The sequence below is a fragment of the Annulohypoxylon truncatum genome, assembly GCF_022578515.1.
Source record: "Annulohypoxylon truncatum strain CBS 140777 unplaced genomic scaffold F4807scaffold_9, whole genome shotgun sequence".
Classification (NCBI taxonomy): domain Eukaryota; kingdom Fungi; phylum Ascomycota; class Sordariomycetes; order Xylariales; family Hypoxylaceae; genus Annulohypoxylon; species Annulohypoxylon truncatum.
Window position 1 is genome coordinate 1,077,432 of NW_025953795.1, and position 13,959 is coordinate 1,091,390.

The 13,959-nt window shown below is 49.8% G+C and overlaps 6 protein-coding genes across 6 annotated transcripts; 3 read left to right on the top strand and 3 right to left on the bottom strand.

Moving 5' to 3' along the window:
* Positions 1–1,377: 1,377 nt before the first annotated feature.
* F4807DRAFT_401568 (uncharacterized protein) lies at positions 1,378–3,398 on the top strand. The gene is made up of 2 exons (XM_047996011.1): positions 1,378–1,699; positions 1,757–3,398. Exons 1-2 carry the CDS (start codon positions 1,648–1,650, stop codon positions 2,911–2,913), a joined length of 1,209 nt encoding a protein of 402 aa, XP_047856290.1. The 5' UTR covers positions 1,378–1,647; the 3' UTR covers positions 2,914–3,398.
* On the bottom strand, positions 3,294–5,555 carry F4807DRAFT_418989 (uncharacterized protein). The gene is made up of 3 exons (XM_047997376.1): positions 4,809–5,555; positions 3,917–4,743; positions 3,294–3,797 (listed from the first exon to the last, which is right to left on the bottom strand). Exons 1-3 carry the CDS (start codon positions 5,410–5,412, stop codon positions 3,702–3,704), a joined length of 1,527 nt encoding a protein of 508 aa, XP_047856291.1. The 5' UTR covers positions 5,413–5,555; the 3' UTR covers positions 3,294–3,701.
* A 219-nt stretch (positions 5,556–5,774) lies between these two features.
* Positions 5,775–8,057, top strand: F4807DRAFT_418991 (acetyl-CoA synthetase-like protein). Its single transcript, XM_047997377.1, has 5 exons — positions 5,775–6,532; positions 6,603–6,627; positions 6,685–6,721; positions 6,781–7,649; positions 7,715–8,057. Exons 1-5 carry the CDS (start codon positions 6,018–6,020, stop codon positions 7,817–7,819), a joined length of 1,551 nt encoding a protein of 516 aa, XP_047856292.1. The 5' UTR covers positions 5,775–6,017; the 3' UTR covers positions 7,820–8,057.
* A 375-nt stretch (positions 8,058–8,432) lies between these two features.
* On the bottom strand, positions 8,433–8,933 carry F4807DRAFT_458670 (uncharacterized protein; the record flags this gene model as incomplete). Its single annotated transcript, XM_048001244.1, has 1 exon — positions 8,433–8,933. The coding sequence occupies one exon, from the start codon at positions 8,931–8,933 to the stop codon at positions 8,433–8,435; it is 501 nt and encodes a 166-aa protein (XP_047856293.1).
* A 1,426-nt stretch (positions 8,934–10,359) lies between these two features.
* F4807DRAFT_458672 (uncharacterized protein) lies at positions 10,360–11,067 on the top strand (the record flags this gene model as incomplete). Its single annotated transcript, XM_048001245.1, has 4 exons — positions 10,360–10,559; positions 10,652–10,707; positions 10,795–10,949; positions 11,035–11,067. 4 exons carry the CDS (start codon positions 10,360–10,362, stop codon positions 11,065–11,067), a joined length of 444 nt encoding a protein of 147 aa, XP_047856294.1.
* A 206-nt stretch (positions 11,068–11,273) lies between these two features.
* F4807DRAFT_419005 (uncharacterized protein) lies at positions 11,274–13,637 on the bottom strand. Its single transcript, XM_047997378.1, has 5 exons — positions 12,858–13,637; positions 12,376–12,764; positions 12,152–12,318; positions 11,886–12,099; positions 11,274–11,823 (listed from the first exon to the last, which is right to left on the bottom strand). Exons 1-5 carry the CDS (start codon positions 13,069–13,071, stop codon positions 11,446–11,448), a joined length of 1,362 nt encoding a protein of 453 aa, XP_047856295.1. The 5' UTR covers positions 13,072–13,637; the 3' UTR covers positions 11,274–11,445.
* Positions 13,638–13,959: the final 322 nt, after the last annotated feature.

Here is a 13,959-nt window from a genome sequence, read left to right on the forward strand (position 1 = left end):
CCAGTCTTGTACTAATGTACGTAGGTCTGGTAGGTCCGGCATGTCTGGCTCGCAAAGGTTTGGAGAAGTCTTGCCTTTTCTTCCAATGGCATGAAAGACAGGTGTGATGATAAGGTGAGAAAACGACCTTGTGCATTTGGTGACGACAAGAAATACGAACACCTGCGTTTTTCACAGACCAGGCATTTGCCGTATTTGCCGTGTCTCCGCGTGTAGAAGATGTCGAATACAAAGACAATTCTTCGTTGCAAAGGGAAAAGAAAAAAAAAGTAGGAAAGGTTGCTCAAGCCTCTAATGGTCTAGAGGTACTTTAGCTCCAGATGCCGCTCTCTATTTTTTCTTCCTCTTTCATTACTGCCAAGACTGATTGCTTGCTTGAAATTGATGAAGATCCTCTGTCTGTGTCTCCAACCCTTATCAACTTATAATTGGGTCTGGCAAGTCTGGTTCGATATCGCGCCTTCTAATCGTATGCGCACTGTACGGTTTTACCCCTTAACGAATCCACTTGATCCCCCGTTCCCCCTTCCTGCTCGCACCCCCCCTACTACCAGGGAAGCCACGCCATCCATCAAAAGTCGAATTCCAAAACGTTTCGGCCTTTTCTTGCCCTGACTTTCCCTCCAACTCACTTTTTCTCAACCTTCTTCCTCCTTCTTGTTCGGATTCATTCGTTTGTCCATATTCCCAGTAAAAGAGGAAGAGCACTCGCTCAATAACTTCCTCCTACCTTTAATACACACATCTCGCAACAGAGTTCATCTCCGTTTTCCTCATAACCAATAACAAACCACCACTTTCACTCGTAACATCGGAGTTCCATCAACAAAACAACGCGACGTTCTAACAATCCTCCACCCTCGAAAGGTGCTTGGAAGGATATTAATTCGAATCTTGGGTTTCTGAAAATCGATTCTTGAGAGTATCAGCAGGTTAGTTCTATTTTCATTATTTTTTACTTCACAATGTTTCCCAGCTAGGAGTCGGAGCCCTCGATACCTCGAAAGCGTAGAATACCGGGAGTCTGTATTGCTTCGATTCATGCCTTCATTTCCTTCCAATCGGGCTTTGGATTACGTGACCCGCATATGACTGGGCACGGCATACACATAACGATTACCAAATACTACCATCCCTACGGACATCGGCTGTCTGTCCGGGGTGCATTGGTGTTGTGATGTATGATACACATGAATGGGATTACGCGTCGTATCTGCCAATTCACTACAAGTTGAGGTTGTGGAATCGGGATTCAGGCGAAATAATTGCAGGCGGTGATGGAACACAGACAAGTATCGAGGAGCCAAGTCTACCGAACATACATGAGCGATGGCGACAGGTCCTACCACCGTCGACTACAGTCAGTCCGTGACTGTATATGCGCCTTCCTGGTCACCATACAGCGACTTCCCCCAAGCCATGGTTTTATCACTCAACTAGTTCGACTGGCAGTTCCGAGCTGGGACGGTGGTGTATTTCTTATTTAGCGGAAGACGTAGTTGGTTGAACTTTTCATGTGCCTGGCATAGTCGCATTGGAACATTCAACCAACTGGTCTACAGCGCCAACACTTATCTCTATTTCAACTGTTTAACATTGGCCCAAACATACAGACATAACTGACCATTTTTCAGACAGTTAGGCAAGATGTTCAGCAAGCAGCTTCTTACTGCCGCTACGGCGCTCAGCATGGCGTCTGGTGAGTTATATTCTACTGCGAAACATGGAATATTTCCGTTCTAACAAGAAACTTTAGGTGTGTTCGGTGTTGGATGCAACGATGCGACCGCTACTATTAAGTCCGCGGCCGATGCCACCCAGGTCGCTAGCTGCGACTCCATCAAGGGTAGCGTCTTAATCGACACCACCGCCGGCCCTGACATCGACCTCAGTGGAAGTCTCGAGTCGATTGGTGGTGATCTGACAGCTGAGAACAACGGTCTTCTTAACAGCTTGAAGAGTTCCTCTTTGACCACCATTGGCGGTGCTTTCGCTCTGAAGAACGTCACCAAGCTCTCTACGCTTAGCTTCCCCGTTCTCGGCGAGGTTGGCTCCATTGACTGGGCCACCTTGAACGCTCTTCCCGAGCCCACTTTCGGAAACCCCGGTATCACCAAGGCGAAGAGTGTTACTATCGCCGATACCTTCATCGAGAGCATCGACGGCATCAACGTTGAGTCTCTTACTGACATGAACATCAACAACAACCGACGATTGACCAAGTTCTCCACCAGCATCAAGAGCTTGTCCAACACTCTGTATGTGCAAGCTAACGGTCTCAACCTTAGCATGGAGATGCCTAACTTGGAGTGGATTGCGAACATGACCATCGCCAACGTCACCTCCTTCTCGGTTCCCTCCCTGCACACCGTTAACGGCTCCATGCGTTTCGACTCCAACTACTTCACCGACTTCATTGCCGCCAACTTGACTCAAATCCAAACCGGTGACTTGTCCTTCGTTAGCAACCCCCAGGTCACTAACATCTCGATCCCCAAGCTCGAGAGCATTGGTGGTGGCTTCACTATTGCCAACAACACCGGTCTTGAGAAGCTTGACGGTTTTGGTTCCCTCAACGAGATCGGCGGTGCCGTCAAGGTCCGAGGTTCCTTCACCGATGTCCAGCTCCCCAGCCTGAAGGACGTCAAGGGTGCTTTCGAGGTTGTCAGCACTGAGGATATCTCCAGCTCTTGCACTTCCCTCGGCAGCTACAAGGGTGGTGTCGTCCAGGGCGACTACGACTGCAGAGGCAAGGATGCTAACGCCAATGACGACACCTCTGACGCTTCCAGCGATGGCTCGAGCACCAACGGCACCAGCGACAAGAAGAACGCTGCCCCCGGCTCTGGCACCAGCATGCCTGCGCTTTACACCTTGGTTGCCCTCGGCTCCTTCGTTGCCGCTCTCTTGTAATAAGTTGTGACTTTTAGGTGTTGGAGCATGGTGGAAGAATATGATGGGAGAAGATGGTGGCGTTTCTCGACATTCCCTTTTCCAGTGTCATAAAACCTGTTGTCATTTCATTGGTCGCGGTTTGCGACTAGGGCTACGTATAAGGAACCGCTAGACTTAATACTGATGCATGTGCTACTCGGAACATGGCTTTCAAACTTCTAGTGTGATTCTGTTGATAGGCGTCTAGGTAATCGGTCAATTTGTACTACTTTGCTGTCCTGTATAATTACGAGACTTGATAAGAGTCTTCATAGTGCAGAGGATACTAATTGGAAGTGACCATGATCTGGCAACAATCCTTGTAGAGGTGTTATAGTATAACTTGCTTCTGAGCCTAAGCCCCATCTACCTAGGTGAACGTTGTAGTCACAAGTGCTTTATGGCTTTCTTGACAAGTCGGTAAGTGAACATACAACATTATCGTAACTTTAGCCTTGGGTGGCTTATCTCCTTCCTACATGCACAACATTGCTTTGTAGGTACAAATGTGGTGTGTGTAGTTTGTATTTGAATTACTACCACTGAGTCTCGAATTTATATGACGGGTCGCTAGACTGTTGATACTGTTGCCACTTCTGTCGTCGGACTATAGCATACTAAGGTAGCGATAGAGTAAGCCTGCTAAGTACTTATCACGAGTTCCTTATTACTAGCTAGTAGACACAGCAGACCTTAGAGCTGCCTCTCGCCCTCTCTAGCTTTTCTTCTAGACAAGATAGCCGCCTGCGTCCCAATACATGTTCTATCTACTCGTAAACTCTGTTCTCAAACTTGTCGACGTCGTAGAATTGAGGTTCGATGGTGTTGCCTGCGAATATGCGGCCGTCTAACGCATTAACTGCCTATATTTCGTGGTCACGATGGTTAGCACAATCCAATATACCCCTTACTAGAGAATCATCATAGGAGGGTAAGGGAGTATGGGAGATTATTCCGAGCGAGGATGGTAGCAAAAACCTACTCTTAGAGCCGAGACTTGGTCAGTGAACTTGATATACACCCGGCGGCCCTCAACGTCAATATACAGCCTCTCGACGCGGCCGTACTTGTCGCCGCACTCCTCGCCGATCTCCTGGCCCAGCCCGGACTCCATCTCGGCCTGCAGGTCGTCCATGCCGTCGAGCATGTTGCGCAGCACGACGACGCTGCTCATGGGCCCGAACTTGCTACCGCCTGCGGCGGCGGCGGCGGCGGCGGTCTTGGACCCGATAATGCGCCCGCGCCCGCCGGGCTCGGCCCATCCGCCCCCTTCCGAGTCCGGCTTCTTCTTGCGCTTCTCGACCTGCACGCGCAGCGGCTGCAGGATCCCGCTCGCTTCGGCGCCGAGCCCCTGCCCCTTCGACCAGCCGTACTTGGCCATGAGCCGCGCGGCGAAGCCCTTCTGGCCCGGCCGGTTGCTGCGCGCTGCTTCTCCCTCTTCTTCTGCTTCGGCGGCAGTGGTGCCGGCGCCGGGCTCGGGCGGCACGTACTCGTCTTCGTCCTCGTCCATGGCGTCTGGATCGAGCGGTGGTGGCGGGTTCGGCTGTGCGTAGCGCACTGGCGCGCGCGATATTGTCGCGGCTTCTGGCTCGGGAGGAGCTGCTACTGGTGCTATTGGGGGAGGAGGGGGCGGGGGCGGTGAGGGCGAGCGCGGTGAGGGCGAGCGCGGTGGTGGAGGAACGTTGCCTTGTGACAGGGCTAGACGGCGTGCGTAGGCGTCGTCGCCGGTCTTGTCGTCTGGCAGCGGGGCTCGCGGGGGTGAAGGGGGTGGTGGTGCGAAGGAGTAGGAATCAGGGGGCGCAAATCGATCTATCAAAGCCATATACTTTAGCAAACACATGGCCTTAGGGATTGTCCTATATCGTTCAACTTACTCTGTGCCGGTCTCGAATCCTCCTCCTCCTCGCTGCTCCAGCTTCCCCGCCTCTCGCTATCGTCGTCGCGTCGCCTGTGTTTGTAAAGCAAGTCCTTCCATTCCCGCACCTCGCGGATCCGCTCGTCGCTCCGCAGATACTCAATCACGTTCGTGGGTCTCGAGGGGTCGTAGATCTCGTCCCAGTCCGTCTCGACGGGCACCTCCCTTTCCTTCTTCTTTTTCTTCCTGCGCCCGCCGCGAGCTCTCTTCTCGCCTAAGCCGTACATGAACTCATCCTCCTCGGTAGGCGCCCAGTCGGCCAATCGGCTCTTCGACGGAGCCTGGGCGGCGACGTCCGGGGCGGTGGGAGGAGCGGGAGGCGCTTTCGGGAAGCTCGCTTTGGGTTTCTGGGTCTTCTGTTGCGGGCGCCGGATCTGGGGGTGTGGTTGGAAGCGCAGGGCGGAGTCGATGGGCTTCTTGGAGGCTTCCTGCTCCTTTACCGCGTCGAGCGCTTCTTGCGACACGACTGGGCCGCGGGATATGGAAGCGGCCGAGTCGCCCTCTGGCTCGAGAAGGTTGGCGTACAGGGACAGACCTGACCGCGGCGGCTGTTGAGCAGCCATGACTAATAGAACGGTAACGCCTCTTGTTTGTTGTGCTTGCTATGAAGCCTTCGTTAACAAAGAATGAGATCCGTTCAACAGCAAATCGATTATTAGTTGTCCTTCTTAACGAGGCTAACGAGAAGGCTGAAATTCAAGATTCAGTTTCGGCGAAGACTTACGCTAGGAGCTCTGCAACTACAGGGGTTCTATATCGCCATACCCACTAATTTTGGGGTCATTGACACTAATTGCCTAGCGTAGTTCTGGAGCTACTAGGTGCGTGCTTTCCCAATGTCAGGTAACCGAACAAGCTCGGGATTGGACGGATTGCCGTATCAACGGTTATGTACATGTATGTACGTAACGGCAACAACCTCAAACTTGCATTGATATTGCCGGAGTCGCAGATCCACGGGTCTGACTTACTATCATACGTTTCGTACATAGAAATACATGCAGCTTTTTTTTCTCGTTTTCTCATTGCGAATTTGATTTTGTATTTTTCTATTTCATTCATATTTTGTCTCTCTATTGCATGAATCCTCTCTAGACATATTCGTCTTGCGCACTTAGAAGTAATACCAAAAACTAGACTTCACTTTAGAAACTCCGAAAATTTCGAAATGTCCACCCTCAAAGACTCGATCAATGGCGTAGCCTCTTCTGTCGCTGTCATAGTACCCTCCAAACCGGCCCCGTTGAAGGCGACCTACCTAGACCTCGTAGCAGAATGCTCCTCCTTCCAGCGCAAGCTCGCTGCCATCGGCATTACTCACCGCTCTCCAGTCTCGATCGCGACAGTAAACTCGTACGAATTCATCGTCTCGTTCCTAGCTACCTCGTGGCAGCGCGGCATTGCCGCTCCCCTAAACCCGGCTTATAAGCAGGAAGAGTTCGAGTTTTATATCGAAGACATTAAATCTGCCATTGTGCTTGTGCCGAAAGGGGCGTACCAAGCGGATGCGCCGTCTGTCAAGGCAGCGCGCAAGTTCAAAGCTGCGATTGCCGAGTGCTACTGGGACAGTGTGAGGAAAGAGGTGATTCTGGATGTTAAAGACCTCGGGCAGCTTAAGGGGCGGGCTAAGGAGAGGATTCTCCAACCACAGCCAGATGATGTCGCGTTGGTTTTGCACACGAGGTAAGCGTTAGAGCCTAAAAAGTTGAGAATCTAGCTTTATAAAGATGAGGCCTGACTGTTATAAATCTAGTGGCACGACATCAAGGCCTAAAGTTGTACGTTGTAGACAGTCCGACGCATATCCTGTAGTTGTTCTCTAACCAGTTCACTAGGTCCCTTTAACACATCGCAACTTAACCAGGACGATGAGTATGTCCCCAAGTCGTCAGCTTATATATCAAGTACCATAGGACTAATAAACGATGTAGGGAATATTCAAGCCACCTATCAGCTTACCGCGCAAGATCGTACAATGTTGGTTATGCCGCTCTTCCATGTTCACGGCCTTCTCTGTGCTCTCCTGGCTCCTCTTTACTCTGGCGGCTCCATGATCGTGCCGACTAAATTCTCGGCTTCCGATTTCTGGCAGGACTTTTCCACTTACGGGGCGAATTGGTATACCGCCGTGCCGACTATACATCAGATCCTTCTGAAGGACCCAGCCCCAAGCCCCTTGCCGAAGATTCGTTTTATCCGCTCTTGCTCCTCGCCGCTGTCTCCAACAGTATTCCACCAGCTAGAGGAGAAGTTTAAGGCGCCTGTGCTAGAAGCTTATGCCATGACTGAAGCCGCGCACCAAATGACATCTAACCCCTTGCCTCCGGCAAAGAGAAAGCCCGGCACAGTTGGTTTAGGCCAGGGTGTAGAAGTCAAGATTCTCAACGATGCTGGTGATGAGGTACCGCAGGGCAGCGAGGGCGAGATCTGCATCCTAGGCGAAAATGTAACCAAGGGTTATCTCAACAACCCAACTGCCAATGCGTCTGCCTTCACCAAGGGCGGTTTCTTCCGCACCGGCGACCAGGGCAAGAAGGATGAGGACGGCTATATCATTATCACGGGTCGAATCAAGGAGCTTATCAACAAGGGTGGTGAAAAGATCAGCCCGATCGAGCTAGATAACGTGCTAACGAGGCATCCGTCTGTCTCGGAAGCCGTAAGCTTCGCCATTCCCGACGAGCTTTACGGCCAAGAAATCGGCGTTGCCGTTGTGCTGAAGAGCGGGGCCAAGCTAGATCAAGACGAATTGAAGGCGTGGGTTAGTGAGAAATTGGCTAAGTTCAAGGTCCCCAAGAAGGTGAGTTACAGCTGGTTGTCTTGCTCTATCTGCAGAAAGGGGTGGGAAGCTAATCATGACATCAGGTTTACTTCACCGAGATCATGCCTAAGACCGCGACAGGAAAGATCCAGAGGCGCATCGTGGCAGAGACGATGCAGAAACAAGAATCGCCCAAGGCGAAACTATAGAGACAGTATCCAATTATTGCATTATATGGCTTACAATAGATGATATATGCTTAGATTATATACCTATACATTCCACGGCATCATGTACAAGTCATGCATTGGTTAGATGTGCGGGGGTTTATAGGGTAGATGTATTAGAATAGAGGATGAGGATGAGGCAGATGTAGCAAGTTGTATAACTTTCAAGTACCTAGAATTTACTGTTTTCGTTGTTTAAGACATGAGAAGCGAGTTGAGTATGAGCACGAAAAAAAAGCAATATAAATTAATTCCGATAGAGATGAGATGGCGTCGTTATCATATTTCTGGGTATCTTGTTGCTCCTCCTTCTCCTGGAGCCCTCACATTAGAAAATGATTAGCATCGGCCCCTTCCGAAACTTAGGTATACAACGCCACCAATGGCCCGCCCTTTCCCGTCGCTACAAATTCCCCGGAACGCCCGTTTCCAAGGTTTTCTCTTGGCTCGTAAAAAAAGTCAATCTCCCAAAACTCCAAGAATTTCCAAGACTATGCCAAGGCGTGCGTTGTCGCAGCATCATTAACTTAGTAGAAACAGTGTAGAGCTTGGCGCGTTTTTTGGTTTATTGTTTTTTCTTTCTCATTCGTCTCAATCAGCCCGCGGCAGCGACGCTAGAGGCGACGGTGCGGGCGAGGCCGCTCGAGTAGTAGTGCTGAGCCCTTATGCCGTCATCGTTTTTCTGCGCCGTCACATGCTCATCTTCCTCTTCGACGATCTCGTCGTCGTCTTCCTCGTTCTCGTATAACTTTCCCGGCGTGACCAGCCGCCGCGGCCCTTCCGCCTCGAGCACCTGCGTGCTCTGGGCCACGGCCTGGTCCAGCGACGCGTACATGGTGATGGGCGCGCCGTTCAGGTCCCGCGGCTGGTCGAATGCGACCGGGGCTACCTCGTCGTCCTCGGATGCTATGCTCGAGACGGAGGACCTCCTGGATCGGTGGCTGCTGGTTCGAGAGAAGACGGATTCGCTGTCGCTGTCTTCTTCGTAGCTGCTAGACTCGTCCTGGGAGGGAGATGCGGATGCGGGGTAGCTCTGCCGTTGGTGGTGTTGAGCTGCCCACCTTCGCGACTCGCTGCGGAGGTAGGTGGATAGCATTGTGGGTGTGTTGTATAGAGTTGTAAGTTCGTAGCAAGTGAGTTTGTGACGTAAAAGTATGGCAACTTGAGAATTGGCTGTAAAGTGCCTACTAGTAAGTGTAGAGTGTATACGGATATGTGTGAGTATGAGTAGGTAGGTAGGTCAATATGAATATATGCCTACGAAGACGGCTAGTGAAGGTCGATTGTCTTTGTATGGGAATGTTGGAAACAGGTCACGCTTTAAAAGCCACAAACAAAATAGCTCATTCCCGCGCCGAGGCTTCCACCAAGCCTTATTAATGAAATAGTCATGATACACCAGGGCTTGGAAAATTCGGGGGATGCACATGGCCACAGCTAGAGCGTAGGTAGCTAGCTGTCTAGACCGCCGAAGCTCGGCAACATGGCATTCTCAGCATCTTCAGGGTCCAAGGTGGCTATGGGATCGGACGATGACGACACAGGTGCAACACCAACGCCGATGATAGCCCTAAGTTTCTTCCCTCTCCCTGACCTCTCTGACACGCGAATGACATCCATGCATATCCATGTAAGTACCTATGTGTGCCCAGAACTAAGAGTCACACATCCACAATTACCGCCCACCCGGAGCCCTAGCAGCCGTAGATAATAATATCTTAAACTAAAAATGCGTAGATGGAAAAAAGTGAGGCGGCTTCACCGGAACTCGGTTTCCGAGTTAAGGGCGAAGACGGTGGGATCAGGGCGGAAGAGGCCCGGAAAGCCAAGGAATTGACTCAGGGAAAGGGAAGGGAACGTAGAAAAGACTCAAGATCTGATCGCGCGTTCTCGTGCCGTGACATGTGAGAGAATGGGGAAAGTACACACGAGGTGCAAGGAGTAGGGAGGCTCTTATCGTCGCAGTCAATAATCCTTCAGAATTTCCCAATTGGTCGGAAAAGAAGACGAGGATGACGGAATTGGGGGAAGAGGTGTGACGGTGCAATGTTCAAGCTTCAATGTTGCGTCGTATATGTAGATATATAATGCAATCGATTGCATTATTGGATGCATACCTAGGTACCTAGGTAATTGAGAGATGCGGGGAACATTGAAGAGAAGGAGGGTATGAGGGGTTGATATACTTAAGTTATACTGCTATATGCATTATTATGCAGTTTCTGTATTACACCTATCGTCCTATAGCTTAGTACCTCCTTCGTACACATCCATCATCTCAATCGCACAATAGCCTCAATGATGCCGGGCGTAGGAAGCTATTTCTATATGTGGGTACATCCAAGTACATTCCACGCCCTTTTACTCCACACGTACATGTAGGCACGCCTTCCAATTGCCTTGGATCGATCGAACCTCGGGGTCAAAAGCGCCGGCAAATATCAGAGCACGACATTGGCCTGATCGAAAAAGACATACATATAGTCTCTGGTCAGCTTGCAGGCGTCTTAAAACGTTCTCTCATGGCTTCTTGCTTCAAGATAGTTCGCCGACTCTTCCAGCCAGTATCCGCCAGAGTTCAACCTAACACCGTTAGATTCACTCGAAACCCCGTCAAGACGCAAATGGCGACCATCACGACCCCACCTCCCGGCAAGCTCGAGTGGCTTGTCGTCATCCCCGATAAGCCGGGTACCCAGCAGAAGAGGATTGAAGTGCGCGCGTGAGTCGGGCGAATAAGCCGCAACACCCAATATCTCGCTAGCAAGTTTTAGAGCACGAGTCTTAGCTTACACGTAACACCCCGTCGACCAGTCAGCACTTCGAGGGCTTAAAGCCGTATGTCGAATCTCAGCAGTTTAAGACAGGAGGTACGGCCACCTAACCATGATCCTCTCCGAGTTCTCCTTTCGCCCGACATGGGTATCGAGGTACCTAGCTTAAGTGTTATGAAAAAGGTGCCGTCCTCAAAGACAAACCCGAGAGCGACGACCCCTCGACCTGGGACTGGTACGGTAGCACGATAGTAGTCGTTGCCGAGTCTAAGGACGAAGTCAAGGCTATCATCGAGAAAGACATTTATACCAAATCCGGAGTTTGGGATACTGAAAATGTAAATCACCTCCTATTTCTAAGTCTTATCACAGCAGACACATGCTAACAACCAACTCAACCCTAGGCTCTAATCTTAGCGGTAGGTGCCGGCATTACCTGTAATGGATTTGTCGTAGCTTTACTAATTGGAAATATCCATCTCTTCAGGCCAAGTTTGCATTCAGATACCCCTAATTGTCTTAACAAACTTTGACGTCGATGGGACAATTCATGGATCTTACGAATAATTAGACTAGATATACTCTTTGATGGGTAACGCTGATCTATTCAGTTCATGTCAATAGCTTACACATATTTAATACTCACGGCTACTCCAAACCACTCCCCTACCGCTTTTTGGATCCCCCCCGTCCGCAGTAGAGTGTACAGCATCAGTACTCCCCTTGAAGACTGGACTAACCATACAAGCCCAATTTCGCTCGCAAACCGGTCCAGACAAAACAAGTCATCCTCGTAATAAATTCATAAACCCCCTAAACTCAATAAACTTATGCTTATGTCGATGACTCCGACTTCGTATGCGGCTCCGGCGTCGGCGATCCCGTCGATGACTCCGCAGCTACCCGGAGTTCGTAGTTTAGATCAAAGCATTCGGCTAGTAATTCAGCCACGCTACCTTGCCCTTCAGGGATATCCTCTCCGACCATGAATTTGCCGTCGACTCTCATGTTATCAATCGAATGTAATTTCATGCTGTAAGGGTAAAGCTCCCTCGCTGACGTTACTCCTCCACTGTTTTTCACCTCAACGAGACAGCGTTTAAGCGTTTGGAGTTGATTATATATCGGCAGAAGAGCCTCAGAGACGGGTTCCGACGATATCATAAGATGATATATGTAACCGTAGCTTCTTCTAATGAGGTAAAGAAGAGTCTGGGGTCAAGTTAGTAAAGTATTCTGATATTTGTTGACAATTGCATTAATCAAGAACGTACCCGTTGAACGTAAAGTTCAGCTGGCTGTCCTTGGTCATCCACCCAGTTACCGTCGACCCTGCTCTCGTCAATCTTGTCAAGTTGCCGTTGGTAATCGTATAAATCAGTTTCTCGCAAAGACCATGCTTGGGTCAACGAGAGCCTATCAAGTTCATTTCTAATACCGACAAGCACATCATAGGTGGACTTCCACTTCTCTGGAAATTGACCGTTTCTACGCGGGACATTAGCGGATATGACCGAATAGGCAGATTTGCGCGGCGCACCTTTCGAGTACTATCTTCGTATACGATAAGCATCTGTCCAGAAGCGCCGAAATATTGTCGCTCCCCCTTAGAACGTTGCCATCATCGTCGACGAATTGCCCATCCTTCCGCTTCTCTCCAATCTCTTTTAATTCTGCCTCGCGTTTATGTATTTCTGAAGGCGTGAACTGAAATATATTGTTAGTAAAAGAATGTATATGGTAAAACCTACTAAAAATATATACCTTAGTCTTAGTATTGATCACGGCCATCTGTCTCAGAATGGAGACAAGTTTGTCCGCCGTTGGCCGCAGCGGCTCGGCGATTTCGTCGGTTTTCTTCTGCAGAACCGATAAGGATGCTCGGCACCGCTCTATCCGTTGGGCAATCAGGTTTTCGAGGAACGGGGAAGGCTTGGTACTAGCAGAATTATGTACGATTTTTGATAGATGCTCGAGAGTTTGGGACAAGGTCTCGAGGTCTTGGGCGCAGAACAAGTCAGCTTCAGCCAGATGATCCAGGAGTCGTCTGATGGTCGACGTCAGTGCATATGCGGCGGGAGCTTCGTTGTTTCGGCCGATTGTCATGAAGAATAGCGACAGGAGCTGGAAACAACTGTCTACGACTCTGTCCACTATTGTGTGAGTCAGCCATTAATAGCTCGCGACAGCGTTGGACTATGGAATTAAACGGTCGATAATGGTCTAATATTGTAAAGTCACAGTACCTCGATTCTCCTCAACAGACTTCCCATCTCTGAGCTCGCTCAGGATCCTAACCTGTTCGACAACCTGGTCGTATAGGATCATGACATCTTGAGTTCGAACATAGGTAGTTCGATCGAGTTTACGTAGCTGCAATTGGTCGCGGATAGCTATCAATTTCTCGAGAACTTCCCTCTCCCCTTGGTCCTTTGGACCAGGTATCTTAGGCGTCTCCATACTAGTGACTCCAAGGAAAGTTGGTAATTCTATGGCGGTTGCAAGCTCAAGATAGCTTCTCGTAGGCTGTGAATATTTCCTTGTGAAGAAATAAATGATAAAGGATAGAGATAAAGAGGATTCCTCGGACCTCCTCTTCCTCTGCTTCCTCCTTTGTCCAGTGATGCCTATGTAAGTATGTGGTTGATAAGTACCCGAGTAGGTGGTTTTCCGATCACTTATGAATAATGCTCGTCAAATTGAAATTTTGTATAATGGTTGAATATATGAGAAACACATGCGTGATACTAGAAATGCAGGTGCTGCCTTAGAACCAATGACGTTTCGTCCTTGCAGGAAAGAGCAGCTACCCAGCGCAGGGGAGCAGGGGAGTTGCCAGATATCTTAGAACTGTTCAGGGAGCACATGCCCAAAACCAAGGGTTTCCAAAATGCTTCTGATTGGTATGTTGTACGCATGTACGTAGTGAGAAGTAGGATTGCTACGGTAGTTCCGGAAAGGAGGAAGAGGCAACCTGCAACGAAGATATGTACAAGGTGGGCAAGGTGCGAAGTGGGCTGAAAGGCTAAAGCGGGCAGGTGGGGTCGTTTGCTCATCGCTCATCATAACCGGAGGTCAAGGAAACTGCAAGTGTTTTTTCGGGTGATCTTGCGGGGCAAAAGATCTAATATCCTGATTGGCTATAGAGATCTAGCCAATAAGCGTCATTCCCGAGTCTTAAGCACGGATCCTTTATTTTCCTTCCGTGTTAGCCCTACCTTTCCTCCCACCAAAAATTTCGGATTGTCAATTGAAAGTGACTTTAGTAATAATCCACGAGCGCAAATCCAACATCAACTTTCATTTTCGAGGTGTCCTTCAGATCAACTCAACACACCCACTTCACGT